General features: G+C 34.1%; 1 protein-coding gene across 4 annotated transcripts in view; it reads left to right on the plus strand.

The window, feature by feature from the left end:
* The window catches only part of asl (chromosome segregation ATPase asterless), a 385,090-nt gene that overhangs the window by 118,788 nt on the left and 240,334 nt on the right, over positions 1-25,968 (plus strand). For all 4 annotated transcript variants that reach the window (XM_090412113.1, XM_090412114.1, XM_090412117.1 and 1 more), the window contains 3 exons: positions 4,107-4,246; positions 6,910-7,110; positions 18,373-18,520. In XM_090412113.1, coding sequence (XP_090268239.1) covers positions 4,107-4,246; positions 6,910-7,110; positions 18,373-18,520 — 489 coding nt within the window. The remainder of the gene's footprint in view (positions 1-4,106; positions 4,247-6,909; positions 7,111-18,372; positions 18,521-25,968) is intronic.

Consider the following 25,968-nt stretch of genomic DNA (forward strand, 5'->3'; position numbering starts at 1 on the left):
ATCACGAGAAGGTGAGGATTGGACATTAGGTCAGAGGCCCTGGTCGGTTCCCTGCATTCCTTTAAAGGCGAAGTGGAGGTCTGCTCTCAGTTATACAGCTTTGAACCTTAAGCACATTTAAGAAAATATAAAGTAAAAAATCCAGCAGTAGAATGTTTAAAGCTTGAGAATAAAAGGCTTCTAGTCTAGCAAAAATAGAACAACATATACAAATTTCGAAATTTAAACTACACTCATCAAAGGGGAAAAGTTCAAGTAATGTGATAAAATTTTAGATTCAGAAAAGGAACAGCTAAAAGAATTTTTGAAGAAAATAGTTGTCAGTCTAAAAACACCACAGTTGACACAAGAAGTTAAAGAAGCAGTCCTGGAAAAGAAGAAAAGCATACCATGAGTTCCTAGCAAATAAGTTGGCAGATACCCTAAAAGAATGCAGAGCAAGATGTAAGAGAGCTAAACTATGTGTAAATATAGCTAAACAAAAGTCATGGGAAGACTGGTAAGAATATGAAAAATAAATATCAGGAAGGTAGCAAAATGTTCTGGAGGCTATTGAAGAAGGTTAGAAATGGAGGAACGAATACTGGAAAAAGATTCAAAGATGATAAAGGTGATGCAAAACCAGAAGATAAGAATATCCTAGATGTCTGGAGTAATTACTTTGAAAGACTATCAAAGGGCTTGTTTAACCGGGTGAAGCATCAGCCGGCATGAAATTCTGTCCTGTTGTACCATCATATTTTATTTTGGTTTAAGCTAATAAGAATACAATTTGGTCGACTAAATCCCAAATTGCCAGCACATCCTTGTTCGTTCAGTATCCAGGTAGATACCGAACAGGGTGCATCACGAGAAGGTGAGGATTGGACATTAGGTCAGAGGCCCTGGTCGGTTCCCTGCATTCCTTTAAAGGCGAAGTGGAGGTCTGCTCTCAGTTATACAGCTTTGAACCTTAAGCACATTTAAGAAAATATAAAGTAAAAAATCCAGCAGTAGAATGTTTAAAGCTTGAGAATAAAAGGCTTCTAGTCTAGCAAAAATAGAACAACATATACAAATTTCGAAATTTAAACTACACTCATCAAAGGGGAAAAGTTCAAGTAATGTGATAAAATTTTAGATTCAGAAAAGGAACAGCTAAAAGAATTTTTGAAGAAAATAGTTGTCAGTCTAAAAACACCACAGTTGACACAAGAAGTTAAAGAAGCAGTCCTGGAAAAGAAGAAAAGCATACCATGAGTTCCTAGCAAATAAGTTGGCAGATACCCTAAAAGAATGCAGAGCAAGATGTAAGAGAGCTAAACTATGTGTAAATATAGCTAAACAAAAGTCATGGGAAGACTGGTAAGAATATGAAAAATAAATATCAGGAAGGTAGCAAAATGTTCTGGAGGCTATTGAAGAAGGTTAGAAATGGAGGAACGAATACTGGAAAAAGATTCAAAGATGATAAAGGTGATGCAAAACCAGAAGATAAGAATATCCTAGATGTCTGGAGTAATTACTTTGAAAGACTATCAAATGAACCAAACAGTGACAGAACAGTGGTAGGAAATTTTCAGGAGGGATGCAAAGAGGATTACACATCAATACTTCAGGTAGAAAAAACTGTCAGAAACTTGAAATGTGGAAAGGCAGCTGGAGTAGATGATATTTGACCAGAAATGCTTAAGTATGCAGGTATAAAAGTTTTGCAGTGCTAAACTGCATAATTCATAGGGGCCTGGTCAGAAGGTCGAATTACCAATGATTGGAGTAGAGCTCTCATAGTACTCATCTTTTAAAAAAGAAATAAAGCTGAATGTGAGAATTACAGAGGAATTTCTCTACTAAGTGTTCCAGATAAGATTTATGGAAGCATACTTGAATAGAGGTTGAGAAAGATTGAAAGAAAATCTTGGAAAAGAACAAGCTGGGTTCAGGCCAAATAAAGGTTGTCATGATCATATTTTAACTTTAAGACAAATAGTTGAGAAATCGTAGGAATATGCCAAGGATCTGTACTTAAGTTTTGTAGATCTGGAAAAGGCATATGCCCATGAAAAATGTGCCCAGAGAAAAGCTTTTCAAAACACTACAGTTGTATGGGGAGAATGAAACATTATACAGGGCAATACATAGACTATATTTAGATGGTCAGTAGCAGTTAGAATTGAAGGAAATGCAGGAAGATGATTTGATGTAAAATTGATGGCAAGACAAGGATGCATATTATCTCCACTCTTATTCATCATCTATATGGATCACGTTATGAATGAAAGTGGCATTAGGCCTGATATTAGAATTAGAGATGTCAAACTTAACTCTTTGCTTTTTGCAGATGATGATGTACTCCTAAACACATCTAAGGCAAGTCTCCAAGATTCTCTCACTAAATTGAATGACAACTGTAATAACAAATTTGGCATTAAAATCAGCAATAAAATGTCCAAAACTAGAAAATATTCAGAAGCATAATAAACTTCTGCTGCATTCTGAATGGAGATCCTATAGAACAAGTAAAATATTTCAGCTATTTAGGCACGGTGTTTAGTGAAGATGGCAGGTTAAATATGGAAATAGACAACAGAATGAGCAAAGCAAGTATAATCAGTAGTCAGCTGAATAAATTTGTATGGAAATATGGAATAAGAGAGAAATTAGCCAAAACATCAAATTAGCAGTATACAAGACAGTGTTCAAACCTGTTTTAAGTTATGGATCTGAGAGTTGGGTTAGAAATAAAGCACTTGATCAAAGACTAGACCACAGATATGAGGGTTCTGAGAAAAATTAGAGTAGTGAACCGATGGCATCAATGGCAGAATCATATTAAAAATGAAGATTATTAAAAAGGAACCTAACTTTATTAGCATTCAAGAAGGTATCAGAAGAGCTGATCTAAGGTTAGTATGGCTACTTAAATAGAACGTGTGAGGAAAGGTTAGCAAAATAGGTTTTTGATGCCATGATGGCAGTAAAGAGACCCAGAAGAAGACCAAGGTCTAGGTGGATTGACTCAGTCAGAAAGTGGCTTAGAAGCACAAAATGTTAGATATGACAATATTGGAGTGCTCACAAGTTATTGGACTGATTTGGAGGAAAATTGTTGATAGCAGATTAATAATAATGTAAACTTAATCATATAGTGCTGTCATAGTAACCTGAACACTCCTTGCAGATACATATCAGGAAATTGATGATGGTGATGATAGATGTCAGTTTAACAAATATTGATTCCTTCTTTTTTGTTGATTGAATAAATGACAGCACAGTTCAATCAACAAAAAAGAAGGAATCAATATTGAGATGATCAGGAGGATAAATTATTAATCAGTAATAAATTACGAAATTATTAATTTGCTGATAACTTATTATTCAGTGATCTATTTCTATGAAGTAAGTTTGATTATTGATTAATAATTTGCATAAATTATTGTTTGTCTTTGATTACTGTACATACTATTTCTAGACACTACTAGAAATAGTATGCAGAAAAGTCACAAAAATGGTTCATCAAATGATAATTCACCTAAAAGTAATTTACCAAAACAGAAAAAAAAATTCTAAAACAGTCAATCAAACAGTCAATCAAAAAAGCAATTCACAGAATAGAAATTAACCAAAAAAATTTATTAAAAGACAATTTGTTGAAAATTCACAAATCTTTAAAAAATCACAATTCATTAAAACTACCAGTCAAAAAAGAAAACATTTTACTGAAAAACGAATTGTAAAACTTTTGTGGTGTGAGTTATGCAACAGTCAGTTGATGTGAGGAGATTAAAAAAAAAAAAGATAGGTATTAATATTCAGAGAGGATTTTTTATGTGCATATCTTTACTAATCTGGTTTTATAATGAATTTTGCAGCTATTGAGTTTTACTATTTTTGTATGATTGGTATAGCATTTTGTTACAAATCTGTTGTCTCTGTCTTATATTTAATTGTACTGTTTTTCCATCATGGTGACCACCAGATCTAAGACATTGTTGCCTAACCTGCTACAGAATATTGTTGTTGTCTTTGTGTATTTTTATTTGTAATAAGAAATGTTGATGATAATTGTTATTTTTTGATTTCTCATATTTTTATTGTTATTTAAATTATTTGTTTCTATATTTCAGGTGATAAAGAAGGAATAAATTACAGTTTTCAGCAAGCTCAAAAACTTTTAGCTGATAAAGAAAGTGAAAATAACATTTTGCAAGGACAGGTTGCTGCTTTAAAGACTCAGGCTATGGTAGAACGTGAAGCAAAGGAGTCTGTAAGCTACATTTTCAAAATTATATGTAAACATTTTGAACAATACCTGAGAGCATGCATTTGTGACAGTCACCACAGTAACACACTCTACAGTAATATTATTGCATTATTACACAGTAAATTTAATTAAAAAGTGAATAACAATGTTTTTAAAATTAAGAGCAGTTAAGAGTACTATATTTTATGTGTAGAGTTGTGACATATTACAAATCATGTTATTCATCAGAGATGAACTGGAACATGGTTAAATGGAAAGAAATTCAGATCCAGAGGAAGACCAAAATCTAGATCAACTGATGTAGGCAAAAGTGCTTAGAAAACTAAAATGTTAGCTGTACTTATATTGGAGACCTGACATATAGAAGATTCTTAATAAAAAAGCTAGTATTAATGCAAACTTAATCATACAGTTGAAGCTGTGCTTGTTTCTAAAGTCTATTCACACACGACTTCATTTCTGCGCTCCACTCTACATGGCAGAAAATTACCTTGTCATGGCTTCACTATGTATTGCCAAAAACTTCAATTTTTTGGCACTCCCCTCTCCAATACTAAAATTTTGCAAAGAAGTATTACTTGTTATGCCCTGTTATTAAAAATTGAGGTGAAGTTTGCACATGGCATTGTGAAACATTCTCTTTTTACCACTAAATGTTCTTTTCTGCAAGACACTTTACATTAAAAAAGAAAAATGGAAAAGTCAATCCACCATATTGAATGAACATAATAAATGAATTTATACTACATAATAAGGAAATGAAGAAGTAGCTATAGTATTCAACACTAAATATGAGGATAATTTTAGAAACAAAGGGGTTGAGTTTGTTGCTTTATTGAATAGGATGTGGTCTAAGATTGTCTACATCTCTACTGTTATTCATCATCTATATGGATCACGTTATGAAGAAAAGTGGCATTAAACCTGCTATCAAAGTTTGAGATGTTAATCCCACTTTATGCAGGTTGTGTTATACTCCTAAATAAATCAGGTACAAGTCAGCAGGATTCTCTAACTAAATTGAATAACAGCTGTAATAAATTTGCTACGAAACTAGGTAGGAACTTTGAAAACATCAACTATATCCTGAATAGTGAACCTGTAGAACAAGTAAAACATTTCAGCTATTTAGACAAAATTTTTAGTGAATATGGCATATTAAATATGGAAATAGACAACAGAATAAGCAAAGCTGGTATGTTGGGGAGGCCAGTTCAATAAATTTATGTGGAAGAGAGAAATTAGCCAAAACACTAAACTAGCAGTATACAAGACAGTTCAAACTAGTTTTAAGTTATAGATCTGAGAGTTGGGTTAAAAATAAGGCATTTGATCAAAGATTGGAGGTCACAAATATGAAAGTTCCGAGAAAGATTAGAGGTCACAAATATGAAAGTTCCGAGAATGATTAGAGGAGCAAATAGATGGCATCCATTGTTAACAATTCCAGAATGTGTGAGCTGGACTAATCTATGGTGGTATAGTCACTTAAATAGAATTGGAGGAAAATATTAGAAAAACAAGTGTTTTTTTTTTTCTTTTGAAAGGATGGCAAGAAAAGGACCCAGAGGAAGACCAAGATCTCAGTGGATTGATAAAGACATGCCTTTGAGAGACTGAAATATAAAATCTTACAATAGTAGAGTCTTGACAGAGAACATTAATTTGGAAGAAAATTGCTGATAGGAAGTTAGTAATGATGCAAGCTGTTCATCATTATTAACTTCCTATCAACCATTTTCCTCCAAATTAATCCATCTGTCAGCACTCTACTAATGTAAGATCTTATATTTTGGTCTCTTTAAGGCACTTAATAATATCCTATATACCCCTGAGGGTACATTTCAGGTGTTTGATGATAGTAATGATAAGCAAAATTTAAAAAAAAAAATTAAATTGTTGAAACTAAACATACTATAATTTCTTTTACTACTTCTCATCAAGGATCAGTCATTTACTGGATTTTTCTCCACTTTTTCTTAGATACATAACACTGAGTTGAGTAGACAGATAAAATTGCCTGTTCCAGCTCAACTGGTTTTTCCTCCTTGCAAGCAGTTCTCCCCCCCCACACACACTTTGGTCTATATTTATCTGCCTCTTTTGCTAACCAATATCTTTCTATCCTATACAAATGCTCTTTCCATTTCTCTCTGTATTCCTTTATCTTGTATGATGTTCAGCCAGTGTCTGTGTGATCCATCCAGTGTTCAGCATCTATGATACGGAGGCTGAACATTGGTGGATCACACAGACATCATGCAGAGAACAAGTTATTGGCTTCATTTACTTGTACTCACCAGTCTTTTAACAGATTTTTCTTCATTGTTCTTAGGTACTTAACACTGAGTTGAGTGGACAGATAAAATTAAAAGTGGCTAAGTCTTATTCACATTAACTGAACTCAAACAAACAGAGATCCTAGTATATATAGAAAGAGAGACTAAACATGTGTGCCAAGACAATTGAGGCAAAAATTTACACTTAGAGATAAAATGACTTTTTATTAATGCTTTTGCTTGATGATATAAAATGTTGAATTATATTTTTAAAATTTATGTTTTATGTATTTGAAATTGACCAATTTGATATATGTCTGAATAAGCTAATTTCTATAGAAAATTGAGTAGCTGTCATTTAACTTGATATTCAGTTTTATTTTACAGATTATTAAAAAATTGCAAATTAGTGAAGCAACCATCACTTCTTTAGAAGAACAAATAACACAACTAGGTCATGCTGAAAGTATTGTTAGATCTCGAGAACAACATGAAAGTATTGTTAGTAGTTTGAAGAAACGGCATCAGGAAGAAATACTAGAACTAAAGGAAGAAATTGATAATATTAGACATAAATTTGTAGACAAGGTAATTTATTTGTTAATGCTTGCATTCTTTTTAAAGAAGATAAACAGTAAAACCTATTTAATTTCAGACTCACAAGATTTTAAATTTTTAATGCCAAACTAAACAAATTTGAGTATTATGCACCCCCCCCCCTCCCAATAAAGTTATTAATTATGTTAATGTATGTGAAATTTGGTTTTATAATCAGATTTACTTGAAAGAAACATGTCACTATATTTATACATTTACTATGTTGGTTCACTGTCAATATTGACAGTGGACTAGCAAAATATAAATTTCGTTTTATGCCCTTGTAAACTTTTATGATCATTTACAAGAGAGTTGTTTGGCTAAAAATACCTTTTTACAAGTTCATCTGTAATTGCTATTTTTGACATGCAAACTTATTATTTTTTAACTTGTATGGGATTATGACTGTGATATATTCTTCATCTTTGTAAAAGGGAGGAGGATTTTAAGAGTTGATTCTGTCATATCACCCCTGCATACAGTCAAAATTATGTAATCCATATTCTTTCAACTTCTGTTCATGATGAAAAGCATAAAGTTTTGAATTTTTTTTAGTAATATGCTTTTGTATCCTGTTTGTCATCTAATTATCACTTTAAAACTGAGAAATTCAAATCTCAGCATAGTAATTGAAAAGAAAAAAGTTTCATATAGTGGAATTACTCCTCTACAGCCTAAGTGTTCTTGTCATCACAACCTTAATTATCTTAGACTCATCTCTAACAGTTACTTTTATAATTCAATCTACTGTCTTCAAGCATCAATATACTGAATGCTTTCATCTCATCTGCCAGATATGTACCCTCAGGGGATGTACAGGATAATTATGACAGCAGTGCATGAGAAAGTTATAACATTACTAACTTCTGATCAATAATTTTCCTCCAAATTAATCTGTTATCTGTCAACACTCCAATATTATTAGATCTCACATTTCTGTCCTTTAAGGTGCTTTTTACTGTATCAATCCATCTTGCTAATGGCAAGTTCTTTCCAATATACTCATTTTTAATGTGATACTGCCATTGATGCCATCTGTTCACTCCACTAATATTTCTCAGAACTCTCTAGTCTTTGATCAAGTGTTTTATTTCTAACACAGCTCTCAGATTCATAAGTTAAAATTGGTGTGAACCCTGTCTTGTATACATCTAATTTGGTGTTTTGATTAATTTGTTTCTTAATCCATATAAATTTATCAGCTGACTTCCTACCATACCTGCTTTACTAATTCTGTTGTCTATTTTCATATTTAATTTACCATCATCTTCACTAAAAATTATGCCTAAATAGCTGAAATGTTTTCTTTTTTCTAACGGTTCACCATTCAGGACACAGTTGATGTTTTCAATGTTTTTTGCCTATTTTCATTGTCTTTGTCTTTTTATTGCTGATTTTCATACCAAATTTATTACAGCAGTTATTCAATTTAGTCAGGGAATCTTGCAGACTTGTACTGGATTTATCCAGAAGTATAATGTCATCTGCATAAAGTAAAGAGCTAAGATTAACATCACTAATTTTGATATCCAATTTAATACCACTTTCCTTCATAATGTGATTCATGTAGATAATAAATAACATTGGAGTAATGTGCACCCTTGTTGCACATCTGATTTTACCTCAAACTATCTTCCTGTACTTCCTCAATTCTTACTGCTGATTACAGCTTCCAGGAATGCATTAGCAGAGCTAATCTCAGGTGGTATGGTCACTTAAACAGAATGGGAAAAGAAAGATTACTAAAACAAGTGTTCTCTGCCTGGTTGAAGACCAAGATATAGGTAGATTGATACAGTAAAAAGTGCCTTAGAAGATAGAAATATAAGATCTGATAATATTGGGGTCTTGACAAGTAACAGACTGATTTGGAGGAAAATTGTAGATAGGAAGTTAGTAATGATGTAAATTTTTCATGTGGTACTATCATATCCTGTACACCCCCTTGAGGGTACATGGCAAGAATTTGATGACTTACATCTTAAATAGAGATTATGTATTGCTTGATATAATGTCCCATTTATACCATATAACTGTAGCATTTTGAAGAGCTTTTCTTTTGGTACCTTGTCATATGCCTTTTCCATTTTTTCCAGATCAACAAAACTTAAATACAAATTCTTGTTATTTCTCACTTCTTTCCTTGAACAGCTCTTAACATTGTAAGTGGAAAGTTTTTCTGCTTGGATGCAATGCATATTATACTTGACAAGAATTTATATTCTTGTTTTAATGCTGATTCTCGTAGACAGGCTTATACGTTGGTTATGCATTATAAAAACACTTAAGGAATTGAACAACGTAGTTAAGAATATAAATTAAATTATACTTTAATAAATATTTCCGATGTTTCTGCAACTTCACGTTGTCATCCTCTAAAGGAACTTATAAAAAAAGGCACGTGCACGTAGGCACTACAACACAGTAACTGGGAATGAAGAGATGATGCTATTGTTCTCCTAAAAGTCCTGATGGTGCCCTCTAGCGGGCTAAGTAGGTGTTCTTGGCCGTTGGGCTAAAGGTCTGCTGATGTAAGCCTCCCAAATTTGGGGCAGTTGCATACAACCAAATTTGTTGAGGTTTGGAGAATTTCTTAGGGCTGAGGTTGATTCTATAAATAGTCTTTCAAATTTGTATTTGCTACGGTGTATTGCTATAGCTTTCTTCCACTGTATTCTGTGGCGTGTATCCAGAGCATGGTCTGCAAGACCAGAATGGCTGTACTTGTGAAAACGGATGTAGTCCTTATGTTCAGAAATTCTGATATTCGCTGTCCTGCCTGTTTGGCCAAAGTAAGACAGTTGTAGTGCCTACATGCACGTGCCTTTTTTTATAAGTTCCTTTAGAAGATGGCAACGTGACGTTGCCTAAATATCGGAAATATTTATTAAAGTATAATTTAATTTATATTCTTAACTATGTTGTTCAATTCCTTAAGTGTTTTAATAATGTTTTAATGCTAACCCCAAGCGTAAACCTAACCAAATAGGAGGTATATAATCATTTTGCATTATTCCTATAATTATAACAAACTATCTGAAATCCCTGACCAAAGCTCCATGGGTAGAATACTATGCTAAACAAAATTCAGTATATCAAACTATCCACTGATAACAAACTAACAAACTATTCTTGTATACCCTATTTGCTATAGTGAGTCAACACCCAGGATATCTCAGTTTGCTATAGTGAATTTTGTTTAGCTTAGCGTATGGTACCTATGGAGCTTTGGTTGTGGATTTTCGGTAGTTTACTATAATGAGCAAGTGTGTTATAGTAGTGTTTCTTACACATACCTGCCACTGAATTAGAAACTTTTATGTAGATGTATACAAACGTTACTTATGCAGCATTTATGCAAAATACTTAGTCATGTGCATCACGTGTGTTCTAGGCAACCATTTAAGAATGCTGCTGGTCAGTAATCATCAATAGTGTTGATCACAATAGGAAAAATAAAGGATCTTTCAGAGTTTGAGAAAGGGCTTATTGTGAGTGCCCATCTAGCTGTAGCCATGATTTTGAAAACAGAGAGCAGACTGGTTTCTCAAAAGGTGGGATATCCTGCATGTTTAATCAGTGGAAAATAACCCACATTGCTAGAAACCTTTATTTAATACAGTGTAGGCCCTCTAGTGCCTTTTAGCGACTGCCAGGTTCTAAGACAGTCTGTGAGGAATGAAAATGATCGCCATATGAAAAGGCTTGTATGGACAAGCAGAACTTACTGTATGCAGAATTGACTTAAATATTTTAAAAAAAGGCTGTTCCTGACCCATATCTCACCAAACTATGCGCAGGGAAGTGAAGCGTATTGACAATGTAAATGAGGTCCAACATAGCATTAAATAAAAGTTTCTAATTCGGTAGCCGGTATGTATATAATGAGTCAACTGTATAACACAGTAGCAGTGTATGTGGTCAGGGAAAAAGAGAGAATCTGTTAATGTGTTTCTGCATTGATTCAACATTAATTGTTAAGTGGATTTCCCTCTTCTGGACAGCTTCAAGCATTCTTAGGGAGGTTTTTAGTGCACCACTCCCAAATGTGAGAACAGTATCCTATTTGGTTACAAATTTGGGACTTATAAAGCATCTGGAGTTGTGAAAGAGAAGTAATATCAATGAAAGAGGACACTAAGTTTTTGAATCTGTGTTGGAGACCATTGATGTGATGTGTCAAAACAGGCCAGATGAGAAAGTCAACCCAAGAATATTAAACCATTTGTGACAAGAGATTGGAATACTATCAAAGTATCGATGGTCTTTCTTCCAAGAAATTAATGGATTGTGTTTCAGTAGCATTGAAATGCACTAGATTATCTTCATCCCACTGGAGAGTGGTGAGGAGTTTGGTATTTTTGACATTGATTATGGAAGATCTCGAAGATTGAATCATTTGAGCACTACAAGGTTTCTCAAATGAAGAGGAATGGAGTGGCATCATTGTCATCAGCAACACTATGACTAGAATTTGAGGTTAATGAGAGAAGGTCACTAATGTTTAGGAGGACGAGTATGAAGAGAACAAAGCTCTGAATTACCTTGACATGGAATCATTTGAGCACTACAAGGTTTCTCAAATGAAGAGGAATGGAGTGGCATCATTTTCATCAGCAACACTATGATTAGAATTTGAGGTTAATGAGAGAAGGTCACTAATGTATAGGAGGACGAGTATGGAGAGAACAAAGCTCTAAATTACCCTGATATGGATAGAGAAATCTGATGGAGTTCCCAGTAACAAAAGGCAGAAAGGAGACCATAAGATGGTAGCATGTAAGAAAGAAAGCCTATGTGTCAGACTACATCAAATGGTCTGACTATCACACTAAATCATTGATATTTGGAAATATAGCAATTTTTTGGTTTGCAACTGATGTGAGACCAATTTATTATGTTTGTAAAAAATTGCATATATTCTGACTGGATTGGTTCTTTTGTATTTACATCTGATGCAACTGAGATTGAGGGTAGTGTATTATGCCTGTAAATGGCATGCACTCTGATGAGAAGGGGAAAAAACCTTATCTTGTCATCTCCATATGCATCTTATTAACTCACCTTTTGAAATGCTCTTATAAAAGTTCATCGCATCCTAGATGAGATTTGAACTCGGGTCTCATCTAGGATAGACATTGACAGTACAGACTGAGCTAGCTGTTAAGTTGATGCCAGATGAGTATGACAGCTTGTGTATGCAATACAAAATGGTTGTCAGTTTTGGTGCACAGGGTTTTAGCACAGTTGGAAAATACTATCTGGATCTGGATACGTAATAACATTTAGATAATAAATAAGTATTTTTGTGATATCTTTCTGGCAAATGATTGGAGCAGAATATGGTATAGTGAGGTCATTTTCCTTGTTTATCTTATACAAGGTAGAGAAGACTGATACCAAGAAGGTCAGCCTTAGAGTAATGTTAGTATGACACCACCAGGGTTTATGAGAGAGAAGGAAACATGAATGTGAAGTATAAGGGGATTCTAAAAAATAGGAAATTTTAAATGATTAAAACTATGTACGAAACTCCTGCTCATTGTTTTTTCAATAATAATAATAAAAACTGTGAAAATTTGATTTGATATAAATTAAAGATGCCAAGAAATTATATTCTTGAATAAAGGATACTTGGATAAAGGATGAAAATATAATTTCTTGGCAATTTTAATTTATAGTATAGCCAAGTACTTTAAAGATACCAAGCAATTTTATAAACTTGGTTTTAATCCTTTTTCCCCAAGTAAGCCAAGTTTGCGCCTGAAGTATTTTCAGGTCTGAGGCAACTTGTGGTAAAGGTGGAATATTTTTAACATTTTAATCTTTAACGTATAATATACCCAAGGTAAAAAACTTTCTACAGTATAGCCAAGTGGAAAAACATTAAAAATTTGAAATGATTTAGAGTATATTTAGGGATCATGACAGTTAGTTTTTAATATTACTCCCAATAAAATTATGTAAGTTTTTTTTTTTTTATTCTAAAAATCTCCTTTGTCCAAAGTGGATTTTTAAAAATTTTATTTAATTATTAATTTTTAACATTTTTTTTTTTTTTCAAATGAATATCAGCTTCACTTTTAGAGGACATGACAAAATTAAATTTGATTATTCAAACATTAATGCAAAAAACAGTTTACAAATTCTTAAATTTACTAGTTTTGTGGCTGTTATTTTGGCATAATTGCTGTCTTGCAGTCAGGATACTTTTCTGTAGTCACATATAACCAACAAAAGAAAGTGTTTGTAGTCTTCATCTTTGGTATGCAGTTTATTGTATTTGTCCATCAGGACCATGACTCTTTCTGCTATGTCATTGACAACTCTCATGCATGGAACTGTCTTTTTTTATTGACTCGAATGACTCGTCTTCATTCCAGTCAACAACATCCTTGTTCAGAAAATCAGCGAGAAGTCCAATGAAAGAGAAGAACTGCAGAGTGTTTGATGTCAGAGTCTTCTAGTTGCATAAAACAATTCTACTTCTACTGTAGAATGTGTAACTCATTACATTAGACTGTCTTCTCTGGACTTCTTCAAAACAAACAATTTTTTGCTTTGTCATTGAAAATAGCAGATGTGATCAAGCAATACAGCATTTGCAATTGCTTCATTTACTTCCTTGCACAAGTAAATGTCCTTCAGGAACTGCAGGTCATTTCTAGGAGCAGACATAGCAGATGGAGCTTGGAACCAGGCTTTAACATAGATCTTAGCAGTGAATACCAGATTCATGGAAATTGTCTTAGTGTCCCATAATACAAAGTGCAAGCCTTTTGGAAGTGTATAATCTGTGCATCATAGTGCACGACTTGTACTATGATGCATACAATATGCATAATATAAAGCACAAGCCTTTTGGAAGTGTATAATGCTGTACATCATAGTGCACGACTTATACTATGATGCTGTGCATCATAGTACAAGTCGTGCAGTTGTGATGATACTTTATGCACAAACTTTGCTTATACAGGTATCCCTTGATGTTACTGCGTATATCAAAATTGCGTTAATTAAATCTAATAATCAATGGTAAAAATTACAATTCGTCCATGATCGATTACTGTATTAATAATTCCTTTTATATGGTACTCTTTTAGGAAAGATAAAAAATGAATGCAAAGTAAATGTTTAATAAATACTTGTATCTACATTATTTACTGCAATTTTTTTTATCAAAAGAAGTTATCAAGAGTCGTTTGAATAGTTTTAGTTTTTTCTTATCGGCATAAATTCTACGATAACAAGCAAAATGACTCTCCAGACCTCGGCAAACAAGCAATAAAACACAAAGAAAAAACACTGCAAATATAATACATGATGGTAAAAATTAAGTGGATATTGAATCCAACATTATTTCATAGCCGAATATAGAAACTACAAGAGTTTCATGCCAAATATATAGAAACTAAAAGTTTCGGCAGATGCAAGCATAAGCAACCTTCTGGGCAACTCATAGTAAAGGTGGAGTAAGCTCTAGTATACTTTTCTTAGTAATTTCCATAAAGTAAAGCACATCTCCTAGAGGACATGTATGACAAATAAGCCTTTGGCTCTCTATTTCAGTAATACATGATGGTTTATTTATTTTCAGTTACAATCTAGTAATTATTGAATAAGTAAAAAAGAAACAACTAAACCATAGTATACTTAAATTGGACGTCGCAATATCTCTCAGATACAATTTACTGTCAAATATCACAAACCTTTACATAGAACTGACAGCAAAAAAACAGTCGGAATATCACTTGTAACATGAATGCACAGCTACTCATGACCTCCACGCTGTACACTGAATTGTGTAAGAATATTTATATTAAACATTTTGCATGTATCTGTCAGGTCAGCTGCGAGCTCTGCAGGGTTAAAGGCGCATTGATCAAAACTCTTGCCGCGTATATCAAGGGATTGCCGCATTAATCAATTCCCGCGTTAAGCAAGAGATACATGTACTTGGATAAAGGAATAAACAAGAATATAATATCTTGGCAACTTCAATTTATATCATAACCAAGGGGGAGGGGAAAACTTTCAAAATTTACCTCTGATCCAGAGTATTTTAATAATAAGGTTACACACCTTTTCACTACTTATATATGGGAAATATATTTTGGCTATTACTGAGTAGAGCCACCAATGAGTGTCCTGTCACTGAGTAATGCAGGTCAAGAGTGATGAGCTTTGAGTAGTGATCCTTTTGTCATTCAATGAGATTCAGAGTGATCTTGTAGATCACTCTGAATGTGGCCCTTCCCATAATGCATAGCATTATAAACATCTAAAAAGGGATGTGCTTTCTACTGTGAGACTGTCATCTTAAGATCAACTTCTGCATAGCTGTAATACCTCTTCTTTTTTTACAACATTAGAGGGTGCCAAATTAGGACTTCTCTTGTCCATTACAATTTGAATTGTTTTACTTATTCATTGTTGTGTGTAAACTATAACATGGTGCTTTGTGCTTTGAAGATGCTGGTTTGAAATCTAGCAAAATATAAGTCAGTTAATAAACATCTTTTTTTTAAAAAATAGTTCATTTGGTGTTGTTAATACTGTTAAAATAAGTCATGGGATGTTCTTTGCATTATGAGATACTAGAGCAATTCATATGAAGTCAGTGGCCTGTATATACAAGTAGCTCAGTTGTGAAGGTAATTTATGTGCAAACTTTGTTTGCTTATACTTGGATAAAGGATTAAACAAGAAGATAATTTCTTAGCAACTTTAATTTATATTATAATCAAGTGAAAAAACTTTGAATATAATAGATTACGTCACAGCTGATGGGCCAATTTGAAAGCTGTCATCCATAGTGCTGCTGGCTAAACATTAAACAAATGAAAACCGCTCAACATTTATGGGATTGGTGCAACAATGATAGGAGTTTGGAACAAATTTAATTTACTTCATCTAATCAGGATCTTGGACATGTTTGGTCCCTCTCTGACCAAAGAAGCAAGCTGAGCAAAATTAAGGTTGCCCTCTGGAGCTAGAAAAACATTGCTGTCAGAATAAGCTAAAGTCTAAAAATGTCTCCAGGAATCTGTTTCAGTTAAAGAGAGAGAGCCTAGAAAACATGTTGCATCTCTAACTGAAGTAATTAAGAATAATATGGATTGACAGGTGACATACAGCTATTTTCTGATAATGCAAAGAGAGGTGGGGTATTCAGGAATGTGACTGATATGCAATACTTGCAGAATGATTTGAATAGGCTGGAATTGTGGGCATGATGTCAGTAAATGTAAAGTCATGCAGTGTGGCATGATTAGATATCCAGTGTCATATTATATTGATGGGATTATGTGAGAAGAAACTGATCAGGCTAGAGATCTTGGAGTGTTAGTAGATAGGAATTTGAAGTTCAAGGGCCATGTAGCAATGATTGCAAATACAGCTCAGAGGATAATTGCAATGCTGAAACAAACTTTGACATGTAAAGATAATGATGTAATTTTGCCTCACTACAAGGATTTGATAAGACCTCACTTGGACTATTGTGCTGCAGCTCTGGTTTTCGTGGTGATTCAGCTACAGTGGGGAAAGAGAGAGAGGAAATGCAAAGGAGAGTGTTAAAAATGATATCAGGATTGTGGGATACTAATTTTGAAGATAGATTGAGAATTTGTAGACTGCAGACACTAGCAAACAGGAGAAAGAGGGGTGATATAATTGAGACTTACAAACTTCTGAAAGGGTCATACAGGATTTCATTTGATGGAATTTTTAATTTTATGGAGGATGAGGAAAGGATGAAAGGGTATCCTTGGTGGCTAAGAATGAATGCCATCAGGAAAGGGGTGAGATCTTGATTTTTCTCTCATAGATTGGTGCATGATTGGAATGGATTGCCATTATTGGATGTTGTGTGTGCAAGCAGTGCAAATGAATTCAAGAACAAGTGTGGCCTCCTTCATGAGTTCCTGACTCCCTGGAGGTCTCTCTCATAATAATACTGATCTTGTTACGTGCAGTAAGGAAAAAATTGGACTAACAGAAACATTCTTGAATGAGCAGTCCAAATATATAGCACTGACCATTTCAGATACAGATTTATCTGTCAAAAACTAGAGTTTTGTATTTCACCTTCCTTTGAACCAACAGATTGCAAGTCACCTTAACAAGTGCTATAGATGTAGTCATTACCATATGTTCTGCACAGAGGAGAAGTTTCATCCGAGGTTGGCATGTTTCATTACATGTCAGCCTGTGATGGCGAAGTGGTTAGTGTATCTGTATCCACTTTCCATCCAACAGGCTATGTGTTCAAATTCCATGGGCACAGATGTTTTTGATTGTTTTTAGGTGAGAGATGAATTTCATCGCTCAGTATGGAACCATTTCCCTCACTTATCGGAAGCTTGAAGTGGCTTGAAAAGCTTACAGGTTATCTTGACCAGGATTTCCAGTAAATGGACACACACACACACACACACACACTTTATAGTAAACAAGCTGTGGCTTTTAACAACTTTTTTTTTTAATTATTAATGCAAATATGTGTTATGCTGTTTCTCTCTTATTATTTTACTGTTTTCCTGTATTTAAAATTGTATTGACTTCCATTCTTATAAGCCTCCATACCACAACTGTGAGAACTACACAACATTTGTTTTGTAGTTAGAAATGCCTGGATTCAATTTCTTTAAGATCTTAGGAAGCTTTATAAAGGCTTTTCCAGCTGAAAGGTATATTAGCTGATATCATTCAGAGACATCAGGGTTTTTGCTTCTGGAAATTCTGGTTTTCATAACACAAAAGAGACCAGCTGGAGATCACATGAATTTAATAGATAGTATATTATCCCTTTTATCTTTAGTGTATGGTTTCTGTCTTGGAAATTCTTCTCAAGAAACTCTTTTGCATCTGAATCTTGATACATCTTATGCAGTGGGGCTTTCTTTCAATATTCTTTGTAGTATATGAATGATTTCATTTTTTCTTATTAGTCTTTTAACAAATACTTTGGCTCTTAACATTGATCTTATTTATGGGGTCTTCTAATGTCTGATAATCAATGTGCATTGATAGCTATAGAATGTCATTTGCTGTATCTATTCATTTCATATTACAGATTTTTCTCGTTTTATGTGTCCATTATAAACAGACCTTATTTGTTAATGAGACAAACACATAATAGGATTTCATTGAGTTTAGGTTTCTGTTTTTATTTCTAGCATTACAGATTAATTAGCTGAATTACCTTTTCAACCTTTTTTGTGGTATACAACTATTTCTGTGTCTGTGCAGAATGAAGATTGTGAGAGATTGCAGAAACAGTTACAGGAATTGGAGCAGTCATATCAACAGTGCCAAATAGGAAAAGCAGAAACTATAAATCGTCTCACTGAAAATTTAGAAGCTAGTCAAGCTCAGTGCCAAAAACTTTTAGAAACAGGTTAGTAAAAAACGAACTTCTTTCAGAATAAGATATCTTTTTTTGGTGGGGGGGGAGTGGTGGGAGGGTGCTTCCATAGGTGTGTCAGTAACAGACTTATTTTGAAAGTGAATTAACTTGCATCAAGTGGAAGCAGCATACTTTCTCTAGCTGTTTAAAACAAACCAGCTGGAAAACACATATAGTTAGGTAGAGATATTTGTGATTAAGAGATATCTCTTAATGCATGTGTTTATGAAGATAGGATTAATTTCCCTGTTAGGTTAGCAAAATACCTGGTCACTTAGTCCTAGCAGGATATTAAATTTAACACATAAAGGAAGATAGGATTAGTTCTCTCTTTTTTTTTTTTTATTTATTTAATTGGAGAAGGGAGAGAGGGTTAAAATATCACTGATAAGTGAAGTGAGGACTTTGGAAAAGTTATTACTATCAAGCATTGATGAAAATTTTAAGCATTCATTTATTTCCTTAAATATGATGTATTTTTTAAGTGTTTTAGATGTCAATATTTTTTTGAAAAATATTTTAATTTTTGTGACAATTTAAAATTTTTTTTTCATTATCATCATCATTAAATTCCTGATATGTACCACCAAGGATGTTATGCACATGATTATGTTTGTACTATTAATAGTTTCCATTATTAGATTTCTTCCAGATTAATCTGCTGTTCTTCAAGTGTTTGTTGATCAAATGTTTATTTCTTATCCCCTCTCTCAGACCCATAAGTTAAAATTCGTCTGCACACCATCATGTATGCTGCTAGTTTGTATATATTACCTTGTCTACCTTCTTGTTTCTTCTTATATACAGTATAAGTGGTGGGTTTCGTGAGCATGCTCTCTCCACACTATAATTACTGAACTAGAGAGCCAGTACTTTCTCCATTTGAGGGTACAGAAGTACAGCAGTTTCCACGGGCTGGTTACCAGAAAGTACAAGGGACCATACCTATTGGTAACACTTTCGGAGGTTTCCTGAGCAGAATAATTCCGCTACTTCTTACTCTGCCAGGTTGTGCCTGGAGGGAGTCTAAGTATAAACGTTTGTAGTGGGTGCTGTTGAATGCTGTCAGAATGCTGGTTGTCCCTTCTCTTACTAACTTTTTTTAGTGGCTTTCTCATAGATATTCTCCTCCATGTGAGGTACCTATTCATAGAAAAGGAGACCTCCCATTAATGGTACTGGTCCTTTTTGTTGTTATTCTTTTTCTATGCTTCCTGTATTCTTTAATTTACTTCTCCTGGGTCTTTTTTTTATTATCCTATCTTCTGGACCACTATCACTGGGTTCTAATGCTTTCTGCCATATTTACAGTGCTGTATAGCCCATAGACATCCAGAAAGGTGGGTAATCCTTGTTGTCTTACGCTACTTTGGCCTCGGCTTCAGCAAGATAGGTGTTCTGGATGGCCTGGCCACAATTAATCAGCTAGTGGGCTTCTCAGCGAGGGTCAACCATGTTGCAGTAAGTTCCCTTCCCATTGTTTAGGACAGGTGAGGTGATGCACAAGGCTTGTAGCGCTTTGTATATCATCTGAGATAGTTTAGCCATTTCACTCCTCAGTGCAGTCATTGCTTGTTGTAGAGTAGAGTGGAGTTCCTCACCCACAACAGAGCCATCCATGTATGGCTCTGTTGTGGGTGAGGAACTCTGGCACTGAACCAACTTCCTCTTGAGAAAGAATAATTTTTCATCTTCTTGTTTATCAAGGCCCTCAACAAGCCCTAACCAAATTCAGAAACCATTGTAATGTCAACAGAAAGCATCAGAGACAGCAATAACAAAATCAGCCTCCTTAATATTGCACTTGACTGGTGAATGTGCACTCAAGAAAATGTCATCCTTTTTTATCCAGAAGAGTTTGGAAGTTGATGCAATCTTCAAAATCAATCAATAAGATCAATTCAGGGGACAGTATTATTATTACCAGGTAGTAAGAACTTATTGAGGGAGGCCACATATCAACCTCACCAGCTGTCATACCTTTTTCTTGAATTCATTCACTAGCTCCAAAGGCAATCCATTCCAATCGTGGCACCATTCTATTAGAGAAAAATCTAGCTTTCACCCACTTTAATTCTCATTCTTAACTTCCATGGATGTCTTCTCCCCACCTTCCATAAAATGAAAACTTCCATCTTCTGATATCCTATGTGACCCTTTGAGAAAATTTTAAGTCTCAATCATATCATTCCTCTTTCTTCTGTTTGCTAGTATTTGTAGTTCACAAATTCTCAATCTTTCTTCACAATTTGTATTCTACAATCCCAGTATCATCTTTGTGCTCTCTTTTGCTCTCTCTCTCTCTCTATTGTATCAGTTTCACCATGGAAACCAGGATACCAGAACTGCTCATAATAGTCCAGGTGAGCTCATATCAAGGCTTCATAAACAGACAAATTTACTTTGTTATCTTTACATGTTAAGGTTCATTTCAGCACTGTAATTATACTTTGAGTTGTATAGGAAACCTTGCTTAATGCAATTAATTAATCCATCAATTAATGCACACTAAGCAGAATTGCGTTAAGCGAATACAATAAACAATAGGAATAATTATAATTCATCCATCAGTTAGCATAAATTTGGAAGAAAAAAAAACAGTGTAAGCTATATTAGAGGTAAAATCATTGAGGTTAATAAAAATCAATTGCTTAAATTTTTATTTAATGTCTAAACATTTGATTGAGCTACTTTTTTACAAAAAAATTAAGTAAAGATGTTTGAACCATGCTCGACTTTTTCATCTTGTCATGCAATTTGCAATAGCTGGTGATTGCTTTATCAAGATTTCAGCAGACTTCGTTCCATATCAGGATCAGCATCAAATAAAATTTCCTTAGCATACTCGATGTGATTGAAAACTAGCTCAAGTTCTTTTGCAGTTAGCTTCTTAGTCATAACATTCTCTTCTAGCTTCTTAGTCATAACATTCTCTTCTTGTTCGCTCTCCTTATCTTCTTTATATGCATGCTGTTCTTCTAGTTGAAGATCATTCTCACTTAAATGTTCTGAATGAAAATCGAGCAAGTTTCCATTATCCAGTTCATTAAATCCAAGTTCTTTTCCAAGTTCAATTGTGCCTGATTTCTTCAATAATGTTAGATCTTGGATTTCGCGCACGATAAACTAACATAGGCTTGAGTTTGAAGTTGCCTTCTGCATTGCCTCCTGATAAAAGCGTCAGACGATCTTTAGATACTTTGTATCCTGGTTGAGATGCTTCGGTTTTTAGCTAGGAAAGTTTTTGTTGGCATACGCTTCCAAAACAGACTAATTTCAATGATGTTGAATATTTTCCGATCATCATAATTACCCCCCTGAATTCTTTTTTAGCTGTGGAATCTTTATCAGCACTAGCAGATTCCAAAATTATTCTTAAGTTATGCAGTCCAGTTAGATTTTTAAAATGGCCAAACCATCCTAAACTTGCATAAAGTTTTCACATTGCTCTTGAAATTTAGTCTCTTTCAACGAGATAAAAATAATGAGAGCTTTTGCCTGAATATTCCCTGTACTATGAGGTATTCTTTTTTGGTTATAATCCTCAATCTAGAGTGATAGAAGACGCCCCATCTGTATCGCTAAAGTTTCTATTTCTGGTGATATGCAAGCTTAAAGAAGCAGTAGCAATGTTTCCTTGTTTTTTGTATTCTTTGCTCTTATTTAATATAGTCCAAACTGTAGACTTGTTGTATCCCATGTCTCGCACAATCATTGTATTACTAGCACCACTTTCATCTCTTAATGACTTCCAGCTTTTCCACTTGCTGCAGATTAGCAACAAAAAATTTCTCTTGATGTAAAAAAATCGCATTAACTGATTAATCACTTGCTTAAAGTGGGAAATAGTATCATTTCACTCAATCGCGTTAACAGATTATCAATATCGCACATATCGAATTTGCGTTAAACGAGGTTTTCCTGTATTTGCATTCTTTTCTATATGGTTCCTTGAACTTCCTATCCACTAAAACTCCAAGATCACTTGCCTGATCAGTTTCTTCTAGCATAATTTCACTGATATGACATCGCTATCTCATTACACCAAAGTGCTTGACTTTGCATTTACTAACATTGAATTGATAGCCATTTTCACATTCCCACAATTCCAGCTTATTCAAATCATTCCTCAAGTACTGCATGTCAGCTGTTCCTGATTACCCTGCCTTTCCTCACTTGCATTCCCCATATACTACTTTTTGATAACTGTCAGCCAGCTATTTCTTATCCATGCTAATATTCTATAATCCAATTCCATATTCTCCAGTTTATACAAGTCTTCTATGCAGTATCCTGGCAAAATCCATAACAAAGTTCAAAAGTATCATGGTGTATCCATTCTTCTTGTCAAACTCGATGGTAACTATTATAAAATGTGAGCAAGTTTCTGAAACATAACCTTTCCTTAGTAAACCTATACCATTCATTGAAAAGTATAGATTCTCTGACAACTTTATTTCTGTATGAACTCTTACTATCTTTTCCAAAATCTTCACCACCACTTCAGAGATAATGGTAGCTGATAGTTGAACCCTTCACTCTTTGCACCACCCTTGTGCAACTAGATTATCATCATTCTTTCCACTCCTGTGAAATCTTCTTTATTCTGATACTCAAATTAGATAGCCTGATAAATGGAACAGCCTGTTCACCTGAACACTCTTTGGCAATAGGGACTGATTGGATATGAGCCCTTATTGCCAAATTCTTATTCAGTTTATGCAACAGCTCTAGTATCTCCTCCTCACACACCTCAGCTTCTTCATCCTGTGTAGAGTTAGCTCCATGTTGAATATACCAAGTTGGTAGCTATTTTAGCAAAATAGGCATTAGTTGAACAGTGTCTTCTGAATTTGTAACCCACATACCATCCATGTAAAGAAGATTATTCTTTCACATTCGTTCTTTCTTTTACTTGCAATATAATAACAGAATTCTTTTGGATTTTCTTTAGTTTAAATTTTTTTCATACTTGCACCACTTAGCGTTCCTACGATAGTTGTATCCAGTCTTTTTTTTCAGCCAGAATGGTCCAGAATGCGTTCCGTAAACTTTTAGGACTTTAATGGTCCCTAAACACATATTTTATAAGTACAGGTAACCCTCGTACAATGCGGTACTTATACAACGCAGTTTCGATATAACGCGGACCACAAATTGTAGTAACCCTTGTTCAACGCGGTTTCGATATAACACGGTATAGTAACCCTTTATCTTTTCATATATATTTCACTGCGCGACTAAAAAATCAAATTTTATCTTGGTTAAATTTGTGTTTGCCCATATCGTGCATGTAGTTTATAAGTAGCGAATTTATATTAGGGGAAATATCCTTTAGCACGCATGTACATCAATTGTTTACTGTATAAAGTGTTTATTGTTGAAAGTTGTCTTTGTTTTCTGCCAGGAAAGCGCATTAAAAATCATAAGTTTGTTAAACTGAAGCTGAGCACTTTATTTTCTGGTGAGTTACATACAATATGTAATGTTTTTTTTTATGTAAAAATTTATTTTTATAGTAGTGACCACTTAGAGGACTTTTGCGATATAGTTGTAAATGAAATTAGTGAATTAATTGATGGGGAAACATTTAAAATGAGGAGGAACTGGTACAAATAATAGATGATGTCGAACCAAATGGTGGGGAAAGATCTGCCGATGATTCTTATTGTGATGAATTCGTTAAAGAATTCAGTTTAAAGAAATTAGCAGAAGGATTGGACTTGGCAAGAAAGTTAGGAAGTTACTTTACGGATAATGATCCCTCAATAGAGCATTCTGGAAAATTCACGAGACAATTGGACATTTGTTTAGCTCCATATTATGAACTTAACAAAAAAATTGCAGCATAGTCATAAGCAAGATCTTATTACTGACTTATTGATAACTAAACCAGTTGAAGTATGCAATGAGAATAATACAAATAATGCTGAACATATTTCAAGTAATGACGACGTCTGGTCACTCGTAAATAAAGAACATCTACGAAATGTTCGTTTTGAAGACAGTGATGACAATTAAAGTATGCATTTTATTTTATTTTGCCTAAAACATTTATGCATTATGTAGAATGACGTTTAAGTACAATTTGTAATTTTTATACTTTTATACTACGTATTTGTTTCATCATCATCATCATCATTAAATTCCTGCCATGTACCCACAAGTGGTGTGCAGGATATGATAGTACTACATGAAAAAATTATATCATTACTAACTTCCTATCTACAATTTTCCTCCAAATCAGTCTATTACTTGTCAAGACTCCAACATTATCAGATCTTATATTTCTATCGTCTAAGGCACTTTGTACCGTATCAATCCACCTATATCTTGGTCTTCCTCTGGGTCGTTTTGCTGCCAACCTGGCAGAGAACATTTGTTTTGCTAATCTTTCCATGCCCATTCTGTTTAGGTGACCATACCACCTGAGATTAGCTCTGCTAATGCATTCCTGGATGCTGACAATGTCAAGTTCTTTCCTAATATCCTCGTTTTTAATATGATATTGCCATCTGTTCACGCCTCTAATCTTTCTCAGAACTCTCATATCTGTGGTCTCTAGTCTTTGGTCAAGTGTTTTACTTCTGACCCAGCTCCCAGATCCATAAGTTAAAACTGGTTTGAACACTGTCTTATATACAGCTAATTTAGTGTTCCGACTAATTTCTCTCTTATTCCATATGAATTTATTCAATTGACTTCCCACCATACCAGCTTTGCTGATTCTGTTGTCTATTTCTATATTTAATTTACCATCTTCACTAAAATTGTGCCCAAGGAGCTGAAATGTTTTACTTGTTCAACAGGTTCTCCATTCACAACACAGTTGACATTTTCAGTGATTCTGCCTATTTTCATTGTCTTTGTCTTTTTATTGCTGACCTTCATACTATATCTATTACAACAGTTATTCAATTTAGTCAGAGAATCTTGCAGACTTGTAGCGGATTTATTTAGAAGTATAACATCATCCGCATAAATCAAAGAGCTGACATTAACATCTCCAATTTTGATATCATGTTTAATACCACTTTCCTTCATAATGTGATCCATATAGATAATGAATAACAGAGGGGATAATGCACATCCTTGTCTCACACCAGATTTAACATTAAACCATCTTCCTGTACTTCCTTCAATTCTAACTGCTGACTTACAACTCAAATAAAGACTAAGTATTGCTTGATATAATGCCCCATTCACACCATATAGCTGCAGCATATTGAATAGTTTCTCTCTTGGCACCTTATCATATGCCTTTTCCAAATCGACAAAACTTAAATACAGATCTTTGTTATATTCCCATGCTTTCTCGACTATTTGTCGTAAAGTGAAGATCTGATCCTGACAGCCTCTGTTTGGCCTGAATTCAGCTTGTTCTTCACCAAGCTTTTCTTCCACAATTCTTCTCAACCGTTTCTCAAGTATACTTGCAT

The sequence above is a fragment of the Typopeltis vanoorti genome, chromosome 22 (assembly GCF_054136105.1).
Source record: "Typopeltis vanoorti isolate ZY-2024b chromosome 22, IOZ_Tvanoo_1.0, whole genome shotgun sequence".
NCBI classification, from domain to species: Eukaryota; Metazoa; Arthropoda; class Arachnida; order Uropygi; family Thelyphonidae; genus Typopeltis; species Typopeltis vanoorti.